This window comes from Gadus chalcogrammus, chromosome 15, assembly GCF_026213295.1.
Source record: "Gadus chalcogrammus isolate NIFS_2021 chromosome 15, NIFS_Gcha_1.0, whole genome shotgun sequence".
NCBI lineage: Eukaryota > Metazoa > Chordata > Actinopteri > Gadiformes > Gadidae > Gadus > Gadus chalcogrammus.
The window spans coordinates 9,689,977-9,708,879 of NC_079426.1; the positions used below are offsets into that span (position 1 = coordinate 9,689,977).

General features: G+C 43.9%; 2 protein-coding genes across 6 annotated transcripts in view; one reads left to right on the forward strand and one right to left on the reverse strand.

Moving 5' to 3' along the window:
- LOC130405232 (centrosomal protein of 55 kDa-like) lies at positions 1–5,725 on the reverse strand. 3 transcript variants are annotated; one of them, XM_056610273.1, is made up of 11 exons: positions 5,283–5,725; positions 4,545–4,665; positions 4,163–4,289; positions 3,797–4,021; positions 3,471–3,533; positions 2,970–3,120; positions 2,608–2,734; positions 2,149–2,341; positions 1,629–1,700; positions 840–956; positions 1–539 (listed from the first exon to the last, which is right to left on the reverse strand). In XM_056610273.1, the coding sequence occupies exons 3-11, from the start codon at positions 4,280–4,282 to the stop codon at positions 357–359; spliced, it is 1,251 nt and encodes a 416-aa protein (XP_056466248.1). In that variant the 5' UTR covers positions 4,283–4,289; positions 4,545–4,665; positions 5,283–5,725; the 3' UTR covers positions 1–356. The 3 variants fall into 3 exon arrangements, with proteins under 3 accessions (XP_056466248.1, XP_056466247.1, XP_056466246.1); XM_056610272.1 differs by having other exon boundaries at positions 3,743–4,021; positions 4,163–4,246; positions 5,283–5,724; XM_056610271.1 differs by having other exon boundaries at positions 3,743–4,021; positions 5,283–5,724.
- Positions 5,006–18,903, forward strand: part of myofl (myoferlin like) — a 23,449-nt gene continuing 9,551 nt past the window's right edge. For all 3 annotated transcript variants that reach the window (XM_056610266.1, XM_056610267.1, XM_056610268.1), the window contains exons 1-30: positions 5,006–5,558; positions 5,975–6,030; positions 6,165–6,256; positions 8,182–8,290; positions 8,393–8,492; positions 8,781–8,944; positions 9,038–9,166; positions 9,567–9,629; positions 9,756–9,806; positions 9,969–9,999; positions 10,135–10,250; positions 10,383–10,509; positions 10,888–10,991; positions 11,087–11,155; positions 11,246–11,289; positions 11,512–11,594; positions 11,725–11,763; positions 11,960–12,084; positions 12,851–12,964; positions 13,458–13,635; positions 13,933–14,057; positions 14,173–14,282; positions 14,596–14,788; positions 15,340–15,495; positions 15,924–16,055; positions 16,380–16,543; positions 16,985–17,099; positions 17,827–17,929; positions 18,237–18,376; positions 18,735–18,899. In XM_056610266.1, coding sequence (XP_056466241.1) covers positions 5,471–5,558; positions 5,975–6,030; positions 6,165–6,256; positions 8,182–8,290; positions 8,393–8,492; positions 8,781–8,944; positions 9,038–9,166; positions 9,567–9,629; positions 9,756–9,806; positions 9,969–9,999; positions 10,135–10,250; positions 10,383–10,509; positions 10,888–10,991; positions 11,087–11,155; positions 11,246–11,289; positions 11,512–11,594; positions 11,725–11,763; positions 11,960–12,084; positions 12,851–12,964; positions 13,458–13,635; positions 13,933–14,057; positions 14,173–14,282; positions 14,596–14,788; positions 15,340–15,495; positions 15,924–16,055; positions 16,380–16,543; positions 16,985–17,099; positions 17,827–17,929; positions 18,237–18,376; positions 18,735–18,899 — 3,285 coding nt within the window. In that variant the 5' untranslated portion in view covers positions 5,006–5,470. The remainder of the gene's footprint in view (positions 5,559–5,974; positions 6,031–6,164; positions 6,257–8,181; positions 8,291–8,392; positions 8,493–8,780; positions 8,945–9,037; positions 9,167–9,566; positions 9,630–9,755; positions 9,807–9,968; positions 10,000–10,134; positions 10,251–10,382; positions 10,510–10,887; positions 10,992–11,086; positions 11,156–11,245; positions 11,290–11,511; positions 11,595–11,724; positions 11,764–11,959; positions 12,085–12,850; positions 12,965–13,457; positions 13,636–13,932; positions 14,058–14,172; positions 14,283–14,595; positions 14,789–15,339; positions 15,496–15,923; positions 16,056–16,379; positions 16,544–16,984; positions 17,100–17,826; positions 17,930–18,236; positions 18,377–18,734; positions 18,900–18,903) is intronic.

The window sequence follows — 18,903 nt, forward strand, 5'->3', positions numbered from 1 at the left end:
AAGACATATTCTTTAATTTTCAAAATGTGCAATGGCTTGCCTTGAGCAGAAAGTGAATTAGTGTGGAAGTGTAGAACTAACCAAAAACAGCAAAACTACGAAGAACACATAGCTCCGAAACCACTCCCTAAATGATTTAAGTAAATATATCTTCCAAATGAACCTTTGAAATAAACCTTAAACAGCAAATTGTATTATTTTCAACCGATGTCTGAAAAAAAATCCTACGTCAAAAGCTCATGAGGCTCATGACGACCCTCTCGTGAGGCCTGAGGGGAGACCACGAGGTGGAGGACCTCCTGCGTCCTGAGGGGAGACCACGAGGTGGAGGACCTCCTGTGTCCTGGCGGAGCTCCTCAGTCCAGGCAGTGGTCCAGGTGGGCCAACAGCTCCCGGTGCTGGCTGGACCGGTACTGCGCCCGGCAGCCCGGGCACTCCAGGAAGCTCTGGTTCAGGGCGCCGGGGGTGCGAGGGGAGCCGCAGCGGTCTGGAGCAGCGCCGCTGGTCTGGAGCCCGCTGGCGTCCTGATGGTGTCTCTGCTAAAGCACGCATGGAGGAGGCAACGATGTCAGGCACATGGACGCTGCTGCTGCTGCTGGCTGCCTCAGCCTGGAGGCTCTTGGTAAAGTGATCATTGAAACCTCAAAGTACTTTTCCTGATGAAATTAAGGTAAATAACGGTGTATCCTATTGCCTAACTAGGCCTCTTGCGCACTTTTCTGTAATGCTTATTAGCAACTATACCGTATTTGTTTTTATTTAACCAAGGTGCTTGCATTTTCCATCTTGGAGTACATCTTAACCTAACTTATCTTGGCCTTTCATCCGTCTTCACTGACCTCTGCCGCTGTGGTCTTACTGGTTTTCCGTAGCTCTTTGAGGAGTCTGTACAGCTGTTTCTGTAAATTGAGACAGTCGCGTTTCTCCTCCTCCAGGTCTCTGGCCGACATCTGAATCTTTAAAGGAGAAAATAAGGAGATAAGAGTGTGTCAAGCAGAAGTAAAGGAAAATAATAATAGTAATAATAAAAAAAAAAAATTACACACATTTGACATAAAAATCTGAAAATCTGCAAAAAATAATAAAGAAGAAGGATATACGTATATACAGTATGCATATATAAATGTAATCACAGAAAATAAAGGAAAACATTAAGTTAAGGTAAACATTATTATTCTTGCATATTCTATAGATGTAAAAAGGAAAGATTCCAGGGGGAAATGTGCCAGGTACAGAGGGGGTTAACATCAATGTGGTCGCGTATTGGACATGTCTGGGGGATCGTTGATTGGCTACGAGAAACAGGAGGATATGTGAAGGTTGAACCAAGGTCAGAGGATGAGCTAACATACTGATAGAGTTCAGCAGAGGAAAACCCAGAAGCAGCTGATCCTCTAATAGGGTTTCATTACAGTGGATGGATTAGCGGCTACCTCTAGCGCTCAGTCTAAAACTAAACACTTTATCTAAGGAAGGGATAATTAAGATGGCAGGTCTAGGGGAGTGAGAGTGGAACTGTGTGTGTGTGTGTGTGTGTGTGTGTGTGTGTGTGTGTGTGTGTGTGTGTGTGTGTGTGTGTGTGTGTGTGTGTGTGTGTGTGTGTGTGTGTGTGTGTGTGTGTTGGCTACCTGCTGCTCCAGAATCCCAATCTTCCTGTGATCGTCTTGGTGATTCAACACTGTATTTTGAAGGACATTCACCTGTGAAGGGTAGTGCAGTCTCCTAAATCAGGCTTTAGATTCTTATGTCTGTTCTATCAAATCTTCAATCTGTGTGAAGAGGGCGTTTTATTTCTTTCGCTTCATATTTGTTTCGACCTGTTATATTGCTGGAGGCAGGGATCTGCGAGTGCTTGATTGGCCAATACAAACCCGGCCAGCAGCAGTTACAAGTGTAAGCTAAACCCGTTCCTGATCCTAACTATTAACTTACACATTAACTTATATCTATTCCGAATTTGAGTTTATTTAGATATATGCGGATGCTAGACACCAATATACTAAATACTATATCGAGGCTTTCAGTGTTTTTTCTTGTTCCCCTGATCACTTCATGTATTAAGTAAAGAAAACATATGCATTTATTTTCCGACCTAAAGCGAGTCCTTGTCATGATACGAACGGGAGCAGAGAACCTGGCCATTCACACCTGTAGCTGGAGCTCAGCAGACTGATGCTTCTCCTCATCCAGTTGCTGTCGGAGGTCTTCTGCCTGGGCCCTGAGTGCTCTCTCTCTCTCCCCGCCCTGACTCTTCTCTTCCTGGGCACGCTTCTGGCTCCTCAGCCTCTCCACCTGGATCTGTTCCTGGAGCTCCTGCACATGGAGCTGTTTCTTCTCATAACTGCACACACATGCACAAACACGCATACACGACAGCACACGCATGTTTGAGGAGTTTTTGTCCATCCAAAATGAACATTCTCTAATATTGTTTAGAAAACAGATAAAAAAAAGTGCTATTTCACTTTGAAGCAATCCAGATATTGCTGGGCAGCCAGAGTGACCTGAGCATTCATATGAGACAGAGCTCCAGACGTCTTATGTATAAGCAGCAAACAACAAACATTGACACGTTGCTGTATTTGGGAGATTGTTTGTGTCACTCGCCTCCACTGCATCTTGTCCAGGTCTTCGTGAGCGACGTTGAGCTGCTCTCGGAGAGCCTCCAGCTCAGTCTTGGCCTTGAGCAGGAGTCTGTCATAGTGATCCTGCATCTGGCTCATCCTTTCCCTCTCTGAATTCAAAACTTGGTTTCAATGCCATGCCCTAATCGCCCCGCACATTGACTTTGATTACTCTTCTAAGGCATCAGATCGACCCACTACCTCACAGGCATTATTGCTTGTTCAATTCATTACTGTGATTGTCTGAGGGGGGGGAATTCAAGATGGAGTTACACATATTTTCGGCATTCTTTTTGATAGCTTGGGCCAGTATCAATATAGCGTACTCTACTGTCTGTCCCTCACCGTCTGAACGGGCCGCATTGTGCTGCTCTGACAGGGCTTGGTTGGCTTGGTTCAGCTGCTGCTTCAAACCGGACAGTTCGTCCAGCACGCCCCTTAAATAGTGCTCCCTTTGCTGGTCGTAAGCCAGCCACTGCTGATTCTTCTCCAAGGCCTGGGGCCATCCATCACAAGACAACAGCAAAAACAACAACACAAATAGATTGAATTTTTTTTGAAAGACATACAGGCTTGGCTCCAATCTTCTGCTCTTTTGACTCTCATGTGGGCTAATATCATGTCAGGTTAGGGTGTTAGGGTGTGGGTTCGCACCACGTCTACCTGTAGTCTTCCTTGAGCAAGCTGCCCTAACCTCTACCCTCTAATTAGGGTATAAATAAAATAAAAATGTATCAATGTCAGTCTCTCTGGAAGAAAGGGTCTGCCAAATGACATAATAGTATTCAATTCTCATAGGTTACAGATTATATCTTTGCCTATTGATAAAATGCTATCTATGCTTACATCTCTGAGCTGAATATGAGCAACTGTAGCAGAACAGGTGCTCTGGCCATCTGAATCGTAGTCCTGTGGAAAAAATGTAACATATAATAAGTTTACTAGTGTTACCCAGGTAGAAAAATACAGCAAATCTCTCAGCTGGTATCTATAAAAAGGGCTGTTGGCTTGTCAAAAGTACAGATTTTGGATGAGTACTTCATAACAAATGCTGCCACCCAGTGTTAACACGTGGAATTATTCAGCTCAATAAGCGTACCTAAGCTTCATCACAATACCTGATGCCCCTTTACTGTCTTCTCTAAATCTTGACATCTCGTAGACATGGTTACCAGCTTATTTTTAATTTCCACCATCTCGGTCTGCAGTGATTGCAAGAGTTTATCGTTGGGCTCCCTCTCTTGAATGCAGTTATCCATCTGGTCCTGGAGGCTGGCGTAAACCTCCTCCTCTTCTTGTGTCATACTCAGCTTGTATCTCAGCGTGTCAATCTCCTCATCTTTGGAGCTCAACTGTTGGTAATTCTTCTCTTTTATCGTTTCAAGAGAGAGGATTCTCTGTAAATATATTAAGTGACACATCGGTCATGTTACATGTCAGACAGATAACTGTAGAGACGTCAATGTGGCGAAGAAAAGTTAAAAGGTTCCTCTCCAATAAATGTTTATTTAGTTTAGATTCTCTTATAATATCATTACCCGTAGGAGGTGATTATACTCCATATCCACTGACGCATCGTCCTGACGTGTTACCTCGGTTTCCATCTCTTCGGGGTCTGACTCCTGAACACAGCCACACAGGTGGGATGTGAATAACATCTGTGACCTGTGGTCAATCACAAACCCAAACAACTACCCTAAATAGTAATATCATAGTAATTATATTATGTAGATATAATTCTGTAATTATATTATGTATATATTTTTTGCAACAAGCTAAATCATCGTTGACTAACATTAGCTACCATAAGCTACAGTTGGGCAGATCATATTTATATTTATGTAGACATTAAAGATGATGGTAACTGGATTTCAAATCCAGGGCGAGTAACATGCTAGGTTTATACATGCTCTAAATTACCTGCAACACGATGTTTGAGGTTCTTCCCTGGTTTTCCTGAAGCTAGGTGTCGCTAAGGGTGGGGGAGGGTCGACCAAAACGCGAACCTACAGACGGTCTGGCACCTCTTGTACACCGTAGTCTATAAACGTAAATAGTTAAAAATAACATTACACCGCATTTATTAAATGATTTTAGTTTCAAGAAATCCAAATATTAGATAATGTAATAGATACAAAAATAGAGGAATTATTGATTGATTTAAGTAATAAATAATTAAACCCACAAACGAACATTACTAATTTACAATTAAATGTATGTTTCTTTTCGGGGTCACTTGGCTTTGTTAGACAGCCGTGGGGGTCGCTATCAGGAACTCCCCATCACCGTTAGGGGGCGCTTTAATGCAGGAGGAAAATTGCTCCGATATTTGGGAAACGCAAAATATTCTACGTGACATCGGTCTACTTTAGTTAAAAAACAACAACACTACTGTGACCATCGTGTATCCTCTCCATTGTTGATTCGAGACGTTGTCGTTGTTTTAGGCGATTCCTATCAAAATCGCCGCTGACTTTTTATTTATCACTCATCAGAATATATCAGACATAGGCCTATAAAAGCTGCAGGTTAGTGGAAGAGGAAGTCAGTCCCTCAATTAGAGGGAGCAATGTGTGTGTAAGCAATGTTTGTTTCTGTGTACGTGGAGATATATTGCAATCACTACAATCCAGTTTAAAAAATAAGCCAAGCTCTTACTGCCCTAGTGCCCTCTCTAGTGGTCCGCAGTCCCTGGTTCAGTGCCTCTTTTCACTGCGAGCCGCAGCACTCGGTTTCCACCCCCAAGGCAGGCTCACTCGCATCAAGCGAGGCGACGTCTCCGAGTAAACCTTCTCTCCCCTCACATCTTCTGGGGCAAAGGAATATGTGTCTATAGGATTGGCACAATGCTGCGCGTCATTGTTGAGTCTGCGAGTAGCATCCCCAAAAGGAGTTTTGGGGTTCCAGATCCAATAGCTGGAGTTTTGTTTAAAGGTGAGTTTTCACTTACTTTTTGGATTGAAAATTAGTTTTTGTTTATGTTCACGTATAGTTTGCAACTTGTTGGCATCTTTAGCAACCTAGTTTACTACTTCTAGTTGATTTCTGGTTGTGTTAAAGCAATCCTAGCCGACTACATTGTTGTCTCGGCAGTGATTCATACACAAAAGGAAAACGTATCCTTATAAGGTGAGAACTGGGTCTTCCTTGGCACATATCCTGGACCTGAATCAGGCCCTATATATTTTGGTTTGGGTAAAATTTGTATTCAAATTATAAAGGATCATGCGATTACAGGTGATGTGACTGCAGATGCATTCGGTTGATAGTTTTTTTTTTGTGTACAGACTTTGAAGACAAATAGGTCCACACTGATCGTTAGACCTGCGTTGTTTCTGTTCTTTTTACAGGCGAAAAAAAGAAAACAAAGACAATAGACAATGATTTGAATCCTGTTTGGAATGAAGTAAGTAATACATTTCATCAGTTAGATGCAGCATGCTTTATATTCATGGATTTAATTCAACACTGGCCAATGAATATGTACATTTTCTTAGTTGTTTTATGGGTTATGTATTTATGTATGTATTTTAATGACAGGTACTTGAATTCGACCTGAAGGGTATTGCCTTGGACCCTTCCTCACATATAGACGTAGTTGTGAAAGACTATGAAACCGTTGGAAAAGACAAGTAGGTGTATCCACAGACAAACACACACACGCACACACGCACACACACACACACACACACACACACACACACACACACACACACACACACACACACACACACACACACACACACACACACACACACACACACACACACACACACACACACACGCTAGTCATTCATGAATCATTGCAGAGGAAAATAAGCAATTATTTGTGTACAAGTGTAACCAAGAAAGACAGTTCATGCGCTGTATATCTTCAATTAAATACACACCATAGGGATCACACTGTGGTTATTGGTTGCATTATTACAACAACAAATGTGTAGTACCATAGTGCTACTTCAGAACGCAGTTTGACCTGGTACCAGGAAAGGTTCTGCCTTCCCTAAGCACCTTTCCTACTCCACATCGCTACCTGTTCAGGCCTGCTGTGCCTTGGAAGGGAGCTGAGGTATAACATTGATATTTACAAAGCAGTTCAACCCTTTTTTACCAAATAACTTTTGTATTGGCTGTATTGGCGTTTCCCTACAAGTATTAGACGTCTTAACTCTACATTAAAACAGTGGTCTTTGATAGCGTTTTGGTGTGTGTAAAAACATGATATGTCTGTAGAGAATAAGGTAGCTTGTTTGATTACAGTGAAAGTAGATGTAAATGTCAGGGAACTATGGTGGTTGTGGTTACCAGACTTCGGCATGTTAGCTGGCACAATTGAGGGATTTTTGTGTGTTGGGAATTGGGGAAGTAACTGTGCGTGTGTGTGTGTGTGTGTGTGTGTGTGTGTGTGTGTGTGTGTGTGTGTGTGTGTGTGTGTGTGTGTGTGTGTGTGTGTGTGTGTGTGTGTGTGTGTGTGTGTGTGTGTGTGTGTGTGTGCCTGTGTTTGGGAGAATGTGTTCATCCTTGTCAGTGTGGCCAAACTTTACAGGAGTTTGTGGTGGAAATTGTGGAATATAGGCTTTCTGCTTGGATTGTTAACTTTACGTGATAACATGTAGGCTATAAAAGTCATCCCACTTAAGTCGGCTTCAGAGGGTGTTCAGACAAGCTGCTGATGACTGTGCTGTGAGTGCTCTCTCATTGCTTTGCTCTAACAAGAACCTTCAAGTTTCATGTTGCAACTCTATATGCACCCAGTGTATGTATTTACAGTTTCTACACTGATATTCAACCCAACCATATTCCCCTTAAGATATTCAAGGACAATTCTTGGTTTACTCCATGCCCTATTCTTTCTCTGCCCATCCCCCCATCATCTCAGTTGCTATATCTGTTTAGCCTCCATGCTAGCTCTGGTGTACCAACGTCATGCCTGTGGCTCACTCTAATTGTTTCCATCCCTCTGTCATTTTGCCACGCAGCCTTTCATGCTAACACAGGCTTGTCTCTGGAAATCGGCTGGTCCTTTCCTCATGAAACATTGTGTGTGACATCATGTCATCTGTTCTTTAACGTCACGTCCCTATTATCCAAACAATATAATTCTGGTCTTTGTTATGGTGACAGGACGTAAAGATCTATCTGTGTTTACAAGTAACTCACTATCATAATCTGATCTGGTCCTCTAACACTTCTCTCCTATTGGATGGAACTTGAAGTTTCTCTTTTGGAAAATGTGAATTGATATTGTTAGGAAATCCCATGTGGTTGTTAATAACCCGCATATCTCTTCTGCTGAGCAAGGGGGGACTCTGGGTGTGTATTGGTTGCCATAGCTTTGGCTTAATAGTGGAAGTGAAACAGGGAATGGGCAGTTCTATTAGCCAATAAAGAGAACTAAAGATGAATCACAGAGTTTGGGTGTTTCTCTGAATAAAAGAGAAACAAAATCAGAACATATTTCTACATTTTATATTAAGATGTTCATAAATGAGGTACTTTGTTTAATCTGGGTGTATTTTATTTATTAAGATTTAACCCTTTTCTCATTGATTTTAAGATTCATTGGCTCTGCAAAAATTTCCTTGAGAGATCTAGCAAGTGGTCAGGCCACCTCCCTCCCATTCAAGAATGTTCCCCTGGTCAATGAGAAACAGCAAGCCATCGGGGTAATCAATCCATTAAAAAAGTTACCTACTCTCCTTTGAATAATTCAAACAACTATCGTTTGGTTATAATTTTACAAAAACATACATTTATCTTTCTTTCAGGCGGCCATTAATTTGGTCGTTGGGTACGAGCCCCCTGCTGGCACCTTTCCAAACTCCACCAACGACCGGCCTGATGGGGAGGTGTCTTACGGGGACCCTGGTGAGTGTACCATGGTGAACGTGGAGGTGGGATTCACCTCTTATCATTTCAGGCTTGGATTTTGGATCTCTTCATACACAATGTTTACCAGAGCTAGTAGTCTTTAACAGAGAGGTTCCATTAGCCGTAGAGGTTCTAGATGCACACGAGAATGCAGCGAGTTCAAACATTGATGAGTGTAATGCTGTGAAATTTTTTAGAATGGCAGGGATTCTGCTTGGAGTACACATTTGATCACATTTAGCATTTTATTATTGTTGATTATATGTATTTTTTCCTCCACGGGAGATGGTGAGGATGAGGAAGAGGGTGTGGAGAACACAGAGAAAGGTTTACAGCCGGGAAGTAATCAGGGAGAGCCTGCCAGGCCGGGGCAGAACCCCAACCAGAAGACCACACGCCACAGCACCAAGAGACGCAGGGCCCTGGCCAACAAGCCTCAGGACTTCCAGGTATTGTGTGTGGTTTGACTCTCTCAAAACGCAACCGTTGTTATCACGTTTGACAGCGTTTGAGGGGACTCACTGTCGCTCTGCTACATCCAGATTCGTGTCCGGGTTGTCGAGGGTCGACAACTTCCTGGCAATAACGTCAGGCCGGTGGTGAAGGTGAATGTGTGTGGAGAGACCCACAGGACACGAATCAGAAGAGGAAATAATCCCTACTTTGACGAGGTAACCTCCTCCCAGAAGTTCCTCATCCAACAAAAACCTTGCCAAACCGATATTTTTCCTTTCTCTTTCCATTGAGAAGATAACATACTCTTGTCACAATGCTTATTTTTCTCTTGCTTGTCTTTAGTCCTTGCTTTTTGACTTCTCTTTGTTCCTGTAGCCTCCATAACAACTTGATAAGGCTTTCTGTCCTAAGCAGCAGTGAATCATCTGAAACCCAAGGTCTGAAGTTAAATCCCTGTGCTTACTCTTGCATTTTACAATCTTTTCTGCTATCTATTTGTTCCTTTACTTATCTCAATCTATGAAAAAGTAAAATCAATGTTTAAGTAGTAAGTTATGTGATGTATTCCAAACCCAGACTTCCAACTTTAAGTAATCAAGTTTTTATGTACTTCAGATGTTCTTCTACAATGTCAACATGCTACCCTCTGAGCTGTTCGACGAGAACATCATATTTCGGGTTCGTACCATCGTTCCTGTTCAAATACTTTACATTTAATCTCATATGCTCTTTCCAACATTGGTGGTTGATGTATGATGTATGGCCAATGATTTATTGCTAATAGCTTACTGTGGTTCCTCACAGGTCTACGATTCCCACTCCCTCAGAGCAGACAGCTTAATGGGAGAGTTCAAGGTATTCAAGTCCCTTTCGTTTTTGTGTAAAAGCATTACCAAAGCGGTTTTACTGCCGGACATTTAATCTCTTCTACAAATTACTTTTTGAATTATTAATTAATTCAAACACCATTCTCTCTGATTAGTTGAAATGATTATGCTTTTCTTTATCGTCACCCAGCTTGATGTTGGGTATGTCTACGACGAACCTGGTCAGTACTTTCTCAGTATAAAATGTTTAACCTATTTATTTAACAAACATAATTAGACAATTGGTTCTCTAAAGTGTGTTTACAAAAATGTCATTGAGTACAAGGCATGCAAACATTTTATTTTGTTTTCTCCAGCTCATTCAGTGCTGAGGAAATGGCTTCTGTTGAGCGATCTGGAGGACTCGAGCTCTGGGCCCAAGGGTTACCTGAAAGTCAGCATCATCCTCGCGGGGAACGGAGATGAACCGCAGGTGTGACATCCTCCCATTCTGGGTCAACTACCCTCTGATGAACACAGATACAACAAGACGCGATACAACTTACAACGCTCCTTACTCCCTCACCTTACCCCCCCGCCGCCCCTTTTCTCCTCTCGTCCCCAGACTGAGCGCCGGGAGGTGAACGACGAGCAGGATGACATAGAGAGCAACCTCCTGGTGCCGGCTGGGGTGACCCTGCGCTCGGCCAGCATCAGCCTCAAGGTGTACCGGGCCGAGGACATGCCTCAGAGTGAGTGTCTGTTGGGTTCAACTGGGCACTGAAGAGCTGAAGATTAGTCCCAGGCAACCTATTCAACTAGCATAAGGCTATTCATAACCTGTAAGCTCTAAGCAACATGACATCTAATCTTGCTACGTAGTACCATGATTTTCTCTACCCTGCCATGATCCATATCCACCACATATGGATAAATAATTATAAAATATACAATAAAAATCTACATACATTAACAAGAATTGACCACAGACAGCAACACAACTAGCAGCATGGGCTGGATCATTTGTTCACTTTGTGATAAAAAAAATATTGCTGTTTATAATAACTGTTATTAATAGACGGAAGCCAGTATAAATGTACAACAAAACGGTCTTATTTTTTCTCTTACAGTGGATGATGCATTTATTCAGACGGTCAAACAGGTTTTTGGAAAGGATGGCGACAAGAAAAACTTGGTGGATCCATTTTTTGAGATGAGCTACTCTGGGAAAAAGGTTTTTAGCAAATTAAAAAATCGTTATGTGTATATGTGTGCATATGTTGTTTGCACATGCTGAATTTATTCAAAATGATGCTCATTGTGTTCTAGTTGGGCACCAAAATCGTAGAGAAAAATGCAAACCCTGAGTGGAACCAAGTCATGAATATTCAGGCCAAGGTAAAATAATTGTTTGCCTATGGAAAATACATGTTAAAAGCACCTACTACACATGCTAAATGCATCTAATACAGCTTTTTTAATTTACAGTTCCCATTCATGTCTGAGTGCATCAAGTTGACTGTTTTTGACTGGTAAGACCCAGAGACATGTACACGTTGTCTGTGTGTGTGTGTGTGTGTGTGTGTGTGTGTGTGTGTGTGTGTGTGTGTGTGTGTGTGTGTGTGTGTGTGTGTGTGTGTGTGTGTGTGTGTGTGTGTGTGTGTGTGTGTGTGTGTGTGTGTGTGTGTGTGTCTGTCTGTGTCTATCTGCGAGCGCTTATATGTTGCGTGCAAATGTTTTATTACTTTTTTCAGGGATCGTCTTACCAAAAATGACGTCATAGGAACAGCTTTTTTGAATTTGAGCAAAATAGCCTCATCTGGGGGGGAAATTGAGGGTGAGAGCTCACCTTTTAAGATTGTTTACCATTCTAGAATCATGAATCGATCTTCATTTTGACCATCTAATACTTTATGGATGATGCATGCTGTATTTATTACTTGTATTATTCCCTCTGTTTGAAATAGAACCTCAGGCTGAGAATACCAACACACTTTCATCTGAATGTAAGAAGTTATGATTTTATTTTGATGTATTTTGCACCAAAAAAAGGGAAAAACATTATAGTCTCATTTGACAAGCTATGACCCGGGTCTAAACTAATTGTGTAACACACAATCAGTTGAATCCTTAAACTCTGTCAACATGTTTGACTGTGAGTTCGAACAACGATTGAATCTCCTGTGCTTGTGTGCACCCCAGTGAGCACGGCCGAGTCCGAGGTGGGCTTCCTCCCGGCCTTCGGTCCGTGCTACATCAACCTGTACGGGAGCCCCAGGGAGTTCAGCGGCCTGTCTGACCCCTACGACGAGCTCAACACGGGCAAGGTACCATGCAGACGCAGTCATCCCACTGAATTCAGAAGCAGGTTATTATTGAGTCTGTGAGGGGGTTGGAGCGTCTTGCTCGAGGATGCCTACTGGGTTTGACTGCGAACAACGAGGATCAAACCCCAAAAAAAGTTTTAGCTGGGGGTCCAACACCCGGACCAAAAGACTGTCCTGCTCTCCCAGGTTGGATTGCCCTTGACCATAACACACCTGTTGTCATCCTAGACCAGGGGTTCTCAAACTTTTGACAGCTGAGGGCCAATTTAGGAACCCAAAATTTGACTGAGGGCCCCCAAAGGAGGTGGGAAACGCCGTCAGCATCCCAGTGGTGAAAAAAAACATTGCACCGTGGACCGCTGGGAGTGAGGTCAAGTGAGGTCTAAATCACAAAACGGAGGTTCATCCTTTCAAAGTAATGTACAGTCGGATTAAAACTAACAAATAACAGGATTTAATTGAAAGCTAGAGAGAGTCGACTTTTCTCTTTATATTTATTTAATTTAATTTTGTTATTAACTTTTATCTATAGTCAATGCGGGCCGCCAGGAATGTTTCTGCGGGCCACCATTGGCCCGCGGGCCGCACTTTGAGAACCAATGTCCTAGACCAACAGTCCCAGTCCCCCACCAGCTCCTTAATGATCTGTATCTGAATTCACTTTCAAGTAGCTCTCGATCAAAGAATCTGTGTCCCTAATACTTATCCCTGTTTGGTTATCATTGCAATATTGCCATCTGTTTGATGTTTGTGTTTTCCCGCCCAGGGGGAAGGTGTAGCCTACAGAGGTCGGGTGCTCGTCGAGCTGTCCTCCAAGCTGGACGAGAAAGTGGACAAGAGAGTGGAGGACCTTTCCAGCGATGACATCCTGTTGGCGCAGGTGAAGAGAGACAGACCTCCTCTCTTTTGTCCTTGTGCTCGCTGTCTTGTTCGTATTTCATTATGAGGCCATTAAAGCTGCTGTAGGTTAAGAATTGACAGTTGTTAAACTGAGCCGGCTTCTGTGTGTGAGTTTCTTTCACTCCAGCTCTGGTGGCGTTATAAGCTTGTGATGTGATAGAAGGGCAAGATGGATTGCCGAAACCAATCAGTGAAGAGGGGCCCTGATTGGCTAGAGCTGGAAGCTATCAAATTCTAAACTTGTCTCATACAGAGGCAGGCGTGCAGTCAGAGAACAGATATTCTTACATTTCACTCACTAATATCTGAAGGAGAGCTATGGCATTTCCAACTAATAATGCTCAAAGTATAAGCGTTGACCTAACCCTTACCTCCATGATGATAATAATAATAATAATAATAATACATTTAATTTAGAGGCGCCTTTCAAGACACCCAAAGTCGATGATAGCTGACCCTCTTCCTTTTGTCAGAAATACCAGCGGAAGAGGAAGTACTCGCTGTGCGCCGTCTTCCACAGTGCCTGCATGCTCCAGGAGCCCGGCGAGCCCATCCAGTTTGAGGTCAGCATCGGTAACTACGGCAACAAGCTGGACACCACCTGCAAGCCCCTGGCGTCCACCACGCAGTTCAGCTACGGCGTGTTCGACGGTGAGAGAGCGTTTCTGTTGTGTTCTACTTTTTATTTTTTTATTTCTTGTTAACCGTTTGCAGACGACTTGCAGCCTTTATTTAACTTATTTTAGAGGTCCTTTAGATACAGGTTATTTAGGATGAATGGTCCAACTAGGTAAGGGGTGACCTCTGCTCAACGAGGCCTACTGGTAGGCTTCAGACATTGTGGATTAAAACAAGGATTTTCATAGTTCCCAATCTCATGACTCAGTTTATAGAGTTTATTGTGTGTGAATTTGTGTGTGTGTGACCCATTCCCAATCCCGCCCATAGGTAACCACTACTATTACCTTCCCTGGGCGGACACTAAGCCTGTTGTGATCCTCACATCTTTCTGGGAAGACATCAACCACCGCCTGGACTCTGTCAACGTCCTCCTGCTCATCGCAGAGAGACTTGTGAGAAGTGACGACTTGATAAACCAATCCCATTCCCTGTATTCTCACTTTTCCCTACATTTGTATTCGCCGTTCATACTTTGAACCCAGATTATTTTATGCTTATTGTTTCCAGGAGGACAACCTCACCTCATTGAAGACGGCCATCTTGGCCAAGGAGCCTGAGTCCCGTCTGGTGGAGATTTGGCTGAAGCTCGTAAATCACACGATCGAAGACCTCAGCAGGTAGGGCCTTCAGAGCCCGAGTGGTCCTTCCTGTACCGAACACCATTGGCTTTGAAACTGCGGCTCGGCACCCAGAAGAGGCTCAGAGCACGGGAGTTATTGGATCACTGGATAGAAATATTATAATAGTTAATATCTAGGATATACTGTATATGCTTGTCTGTCATGTCTGTTTAATTTGATCATTAGAATATTTCAAGATTGAAAATCAAGAGGGAAATTTAAAACGTTTTCAATTAGGTACATGAGTCATTATTTTGATTTATTTGATTGATTCATAAATCCATTGATCCCTTCCTGAACGTCCCTTCAGTTTCAAGCTCCCTGTGATGGAGGGCCAGGCCAACCTGACCGCCCTGGACCTGCAGATCAAGAAGCTGCGAGACGCGTCGGTGGCGAGCATCAGACAGATGGCCCAGCGCATGAGGCAGGAGGCCACCGACGTTAAGGCCACCGTCAGCGAGTTTGAGGACTGGCTGGAGCGGCTCAAGCAGTTGGCAGAGGAGGTCAGTGATAAGAACAACCAGGGGAACCCAACTCAATTTAAATCAAAACAAAACAATTACTGTAACTGTAACCTCCCTAGAATCAAATGAATCCATCCATAGGTTAAGGGTGCAGTGTGTAGGATTTTGCAGTGAGGTTGAAGATTTAAACCAACTGAATCCCGAATACCGAATGACAGCCAAGTCCTTCCTGCCTGATGCCACTGCGTTCTTCACACTGATGACACAGTTTAATCGAGGTTGGAAGGTTTGCAGGCAGAGCAGTTGTTTCCTGCTGACATGTCAGTGCAATCTTGAGTGTGTGTGGTGATGGCTGGTTTATACTGTCTGCATTTATGCCCAATGCAGACAGTATAGGGGATACTGTAAGTGTTTTACTCAAAATACTAAAAAGGATAATATATTGTGCTCTGTATAATCAGCAGTGTGTGTATGGATTGGGGACCGGGGTAGGAGGGCTGTGGGAAAGATGTGATTGAGTGAACACCAAATAACCACAGTGACTCGGGTTGTATTTACTGTTGTAACTCCAACGTTGCCCGTCGCTTCAGCCTCAGAACAGTTTCCCAGACGTGATCATCTGGATGATGCGCGGGGAGAAGCGGGTGGCCTACGCCCGTGTCCCGGCCAATCGGATCCTCTACTCCACCATGGGGGAGGAGGCCTGTGGGAAGTTCTGTGGGCAGACCCAGACCATCTTCATGCAGGTAACCAGACGCTAGCTCTATCTAGTCATTTAGCAGAGGCTTTTATCCAAAGGGACTCACAGTGAATGCGGTTAAGGTAGGAGGGGTTAGGGGTTAGGGGTTAGCTATCTTGCTCAAGGATACCCACATGTTGTTCTGTGGACCACGGAGATCAACCCAGCATCCTTCGTCGGAAGTCAAAAAAAAACCTTGCCACCACTACACTATCCTAACCCAACTCATTACAACCAATATCTCAATGTACAATGCTCAACGATAATGAGACGATAATCTTTGCCAATCAGCTACTAACCAAGCAAGTCTTTCCTCTCGCCTTTTATTTTGAAATGGTCAATTACCATTTACAATTCCATAACATATCTATTGATTGATTGATTGATTGATTGATTGCTGAATTGATTAGTAACTTCCCCCTTCCCTCCACCCAGTATCCAATGGACAAGGACAAGGGCGTGAAGATCCCGGTGCAGCTGCGGGTCAACATGTGGCTGGGTCTGTCGGCCCATGAGAAGAAGTTCAACAGCTTCGCCGAGGGAACCTTCAGCGTGTTCGCAGAAATGGTACCTTGCTCTAGAGCTGTTCTTTGTTCTGTTAACCATCCTGTAAAGTAGTTGTTAGACACCAGTTAGCAGTCAATTAGCAAACACTTACACACTCAATTACCCAAAGTGACAGTCCAAGGTATTTTTCTTGAGATACATAATTCATTGAGGGAAACCTCTTCAACCTGGACCCTAGTATCCAGGTTGAAAACTCCTGAAGTGATCCTTTAAAGGATGGCTTTCTTAGGAATGCAGATAGACATCGGGGTTCGAACCCAGAACCTTGTGACTGGAAATCCCCCCTAACCCTAACCACTAGTCCGTCCCGCTCTCTCACGGCAGTATGAGAACCAGGCCAAGGTGCTCAGGAACTGGGGCACCACCGGCCTGGTCGGCCGCCACAAGTTCTCGGACGTGACTGGGAAGGTGAAGCTGAAGCAGGAGCGCTTCATGCCGCCGCGAGACTGGGACTGGGAGGGAGACTGGTTCTTTGAGCCCGAGAGGTGGTCAGTACGATGTCACCGCTGCCGCTCGCATGCATGTCCGGGCTTGTGCCCACCTCCTAAGTGCATAACAGTGGGCCGCTGTCGTGGTTGTGTTTCGGCATGCAGCGCTGAGGAATGCTTTGCATTCTGGCATCAGATTTCAGATTAAACAGCGGAACCCAAATCGGTGCTTGGGCAAGGAAATACTTTAAGGCAAAAAATATTTAAGGACAATCAAAGGAAACTAATGGGCGTACTATCGGCATTTGCCCTAAGCGCCCTCCTTCTGCGTCTGTTTACATTCTCCCATCAGCAGTCATGTAAATATCACTTGTTCTCTAAAACTTCCTGTTCCTAGCATGTTTGCTCTAGCCCACTCATACATCTCAAATGTTATGCCTTGTATGCGTGTGTGTGCGTGTATGTGTTTGTGTGTGTGCGTGTGTGTGTGTGTGTGCTCAGCCTGTTGACAGAAGCAGATGCCGGCCACACAGAGTTCACAGACGAAGTGTTTCAGAACGAGACGCGTTTCCCCGGGGGTGAATGGGCACCAGCCAGCGAGCCGTACACAGACGTGGTAGGAAGACCGTCCTATAGGGACTGTGTAATCAAATACCAGCCAGATTAAGTGGAACGGCCTGCTATTTTCAAACAACGGATAAATACGCCTGGTGCCGATTGCGACATCAAACCACATAACTTTCCACATCGGGGAAATTTAGTTTCAGAAAAAGTACGACCATTGCCCTCATTAGTTTGGGATTTGCATTCTCCATTATTCCAAATAGGACTAATTAGTGTTCAAACTTGTCCGAAATTCCCATTCATTTTACAGAGCATAATAAGTGCTTTCTTATATAAGAACATTTTAGCCATCCAAAATGATGAGCAAGCCAAAAATGTGCACATTCCTTCCAAAGTGAGTGTGTAAACCACAGAAAATATGGTTGTTGCATTTGGCATCTAGACAGCCATTCGGCCTGGAACAGGCTGTGGCAAGTAATTGTTCATGTTGATTGAGTGCAGGCTTTTGCACATAGGCAAATGAGGGAGGGACCTGACTGCAACACACCAGTGCTCTGAACACACTGCTTTAAAACAGTGGACCTCCTAGTGTTTACTTACATACCAGAATGATAAGATTACTATTTAAAAATATAGCACGTAAATAGTATTCCTGACCCTCTTATGTAATTACAGTTTTTCCTGAGTTTACAGTAACCATAACAAGAAGCGTCTGTAAGAATGTGCCAGCTGTTCAAATGAACTATAGCTTGCTGTCTCTGTCTGGGGTGTTCATCCAGAATGGAGAGCAGGCTCAGAGCCCAGGGGAGATGGACTGCCCCCCCGGGTGGATTTGGGAGGACGAGTGGAGCTACGATGTCAACAGAGCTGTGGACGAGAAAGGTCAATAAAACCTCCAACCCATCCAATCTTTTCTTCAGATGCTGATAGAGCACAATGGGGTTTGCTGCAGTAACTTGAATTCATCAAGTGATGACAATTTCCGCATTCAATAAGCTCAAAAAAGTAAGCAAAAAACGTTCGGTACGGTTAGGTTAGGTACGGTTAATTAAAACGGTTAGGCGGGCTAGTGAGCTTTGTGGGTTATATACGTTCTTGGGTAACGCAACAAATATGAACCAAAAATAGCGCTCTGGGCTTTATACAGTATGTATTTGTGCACCTTTTCATTTTTTCTTTTTGCCACCAGGCTGGGAGTATGGAGTCACCATTCCCCCCGAAGACAAGCCCAAATCCTGGGGGGCCGCAGAGAAGATGTACCACGTCCACCGGAGGAAGAGGCTGGTACGGCCACGCAGACGGACATCGGACGTCATGCCCATCATAGAGGTGAGGCCGGCAGAGGGAAGGAAGGAAAGGATGTAAATGTTAGGAAAGCAATGGAGAGTAAAGGAGGGATCTTTGAGATTGGTAAAGGAAGGTCAACGAGGGAGCTTTGAGGTCAGTAAGGAAAGTCGAGGAGATAACCTTCATGCCAGCAGAGGGAAGTAAAGTTGAGAACATTGACACAAGAAAAGTAAAATGTAAGATAAGTGTTTAGCCCTGCAAAGGAAAATAGGGGGACAATTCAGAGGTTTGTTAAGGAAAGGAAATTGACAAAACAGTTGTTAGCAGCAGAGGCAACTAGAAGAGCGACTTGTCGTTGTTGTTGATTGTGCCACCCTTAACCTTTTTGTTTCCATTAAAGAGACGGACATCTGGAGACGACTGGGAGTACTCCTCTCTGATTGGCTGGAAGTTCCACAGGAAGGAGCGATCATCAGACATGTTCCGACGGCGACGTTGGCGAAGAAAGATGGCTCCCTCAGACCGCATGGGGGCGTCGGCCATCTTCAGGCTGGAAGGGGCCCTGGTGG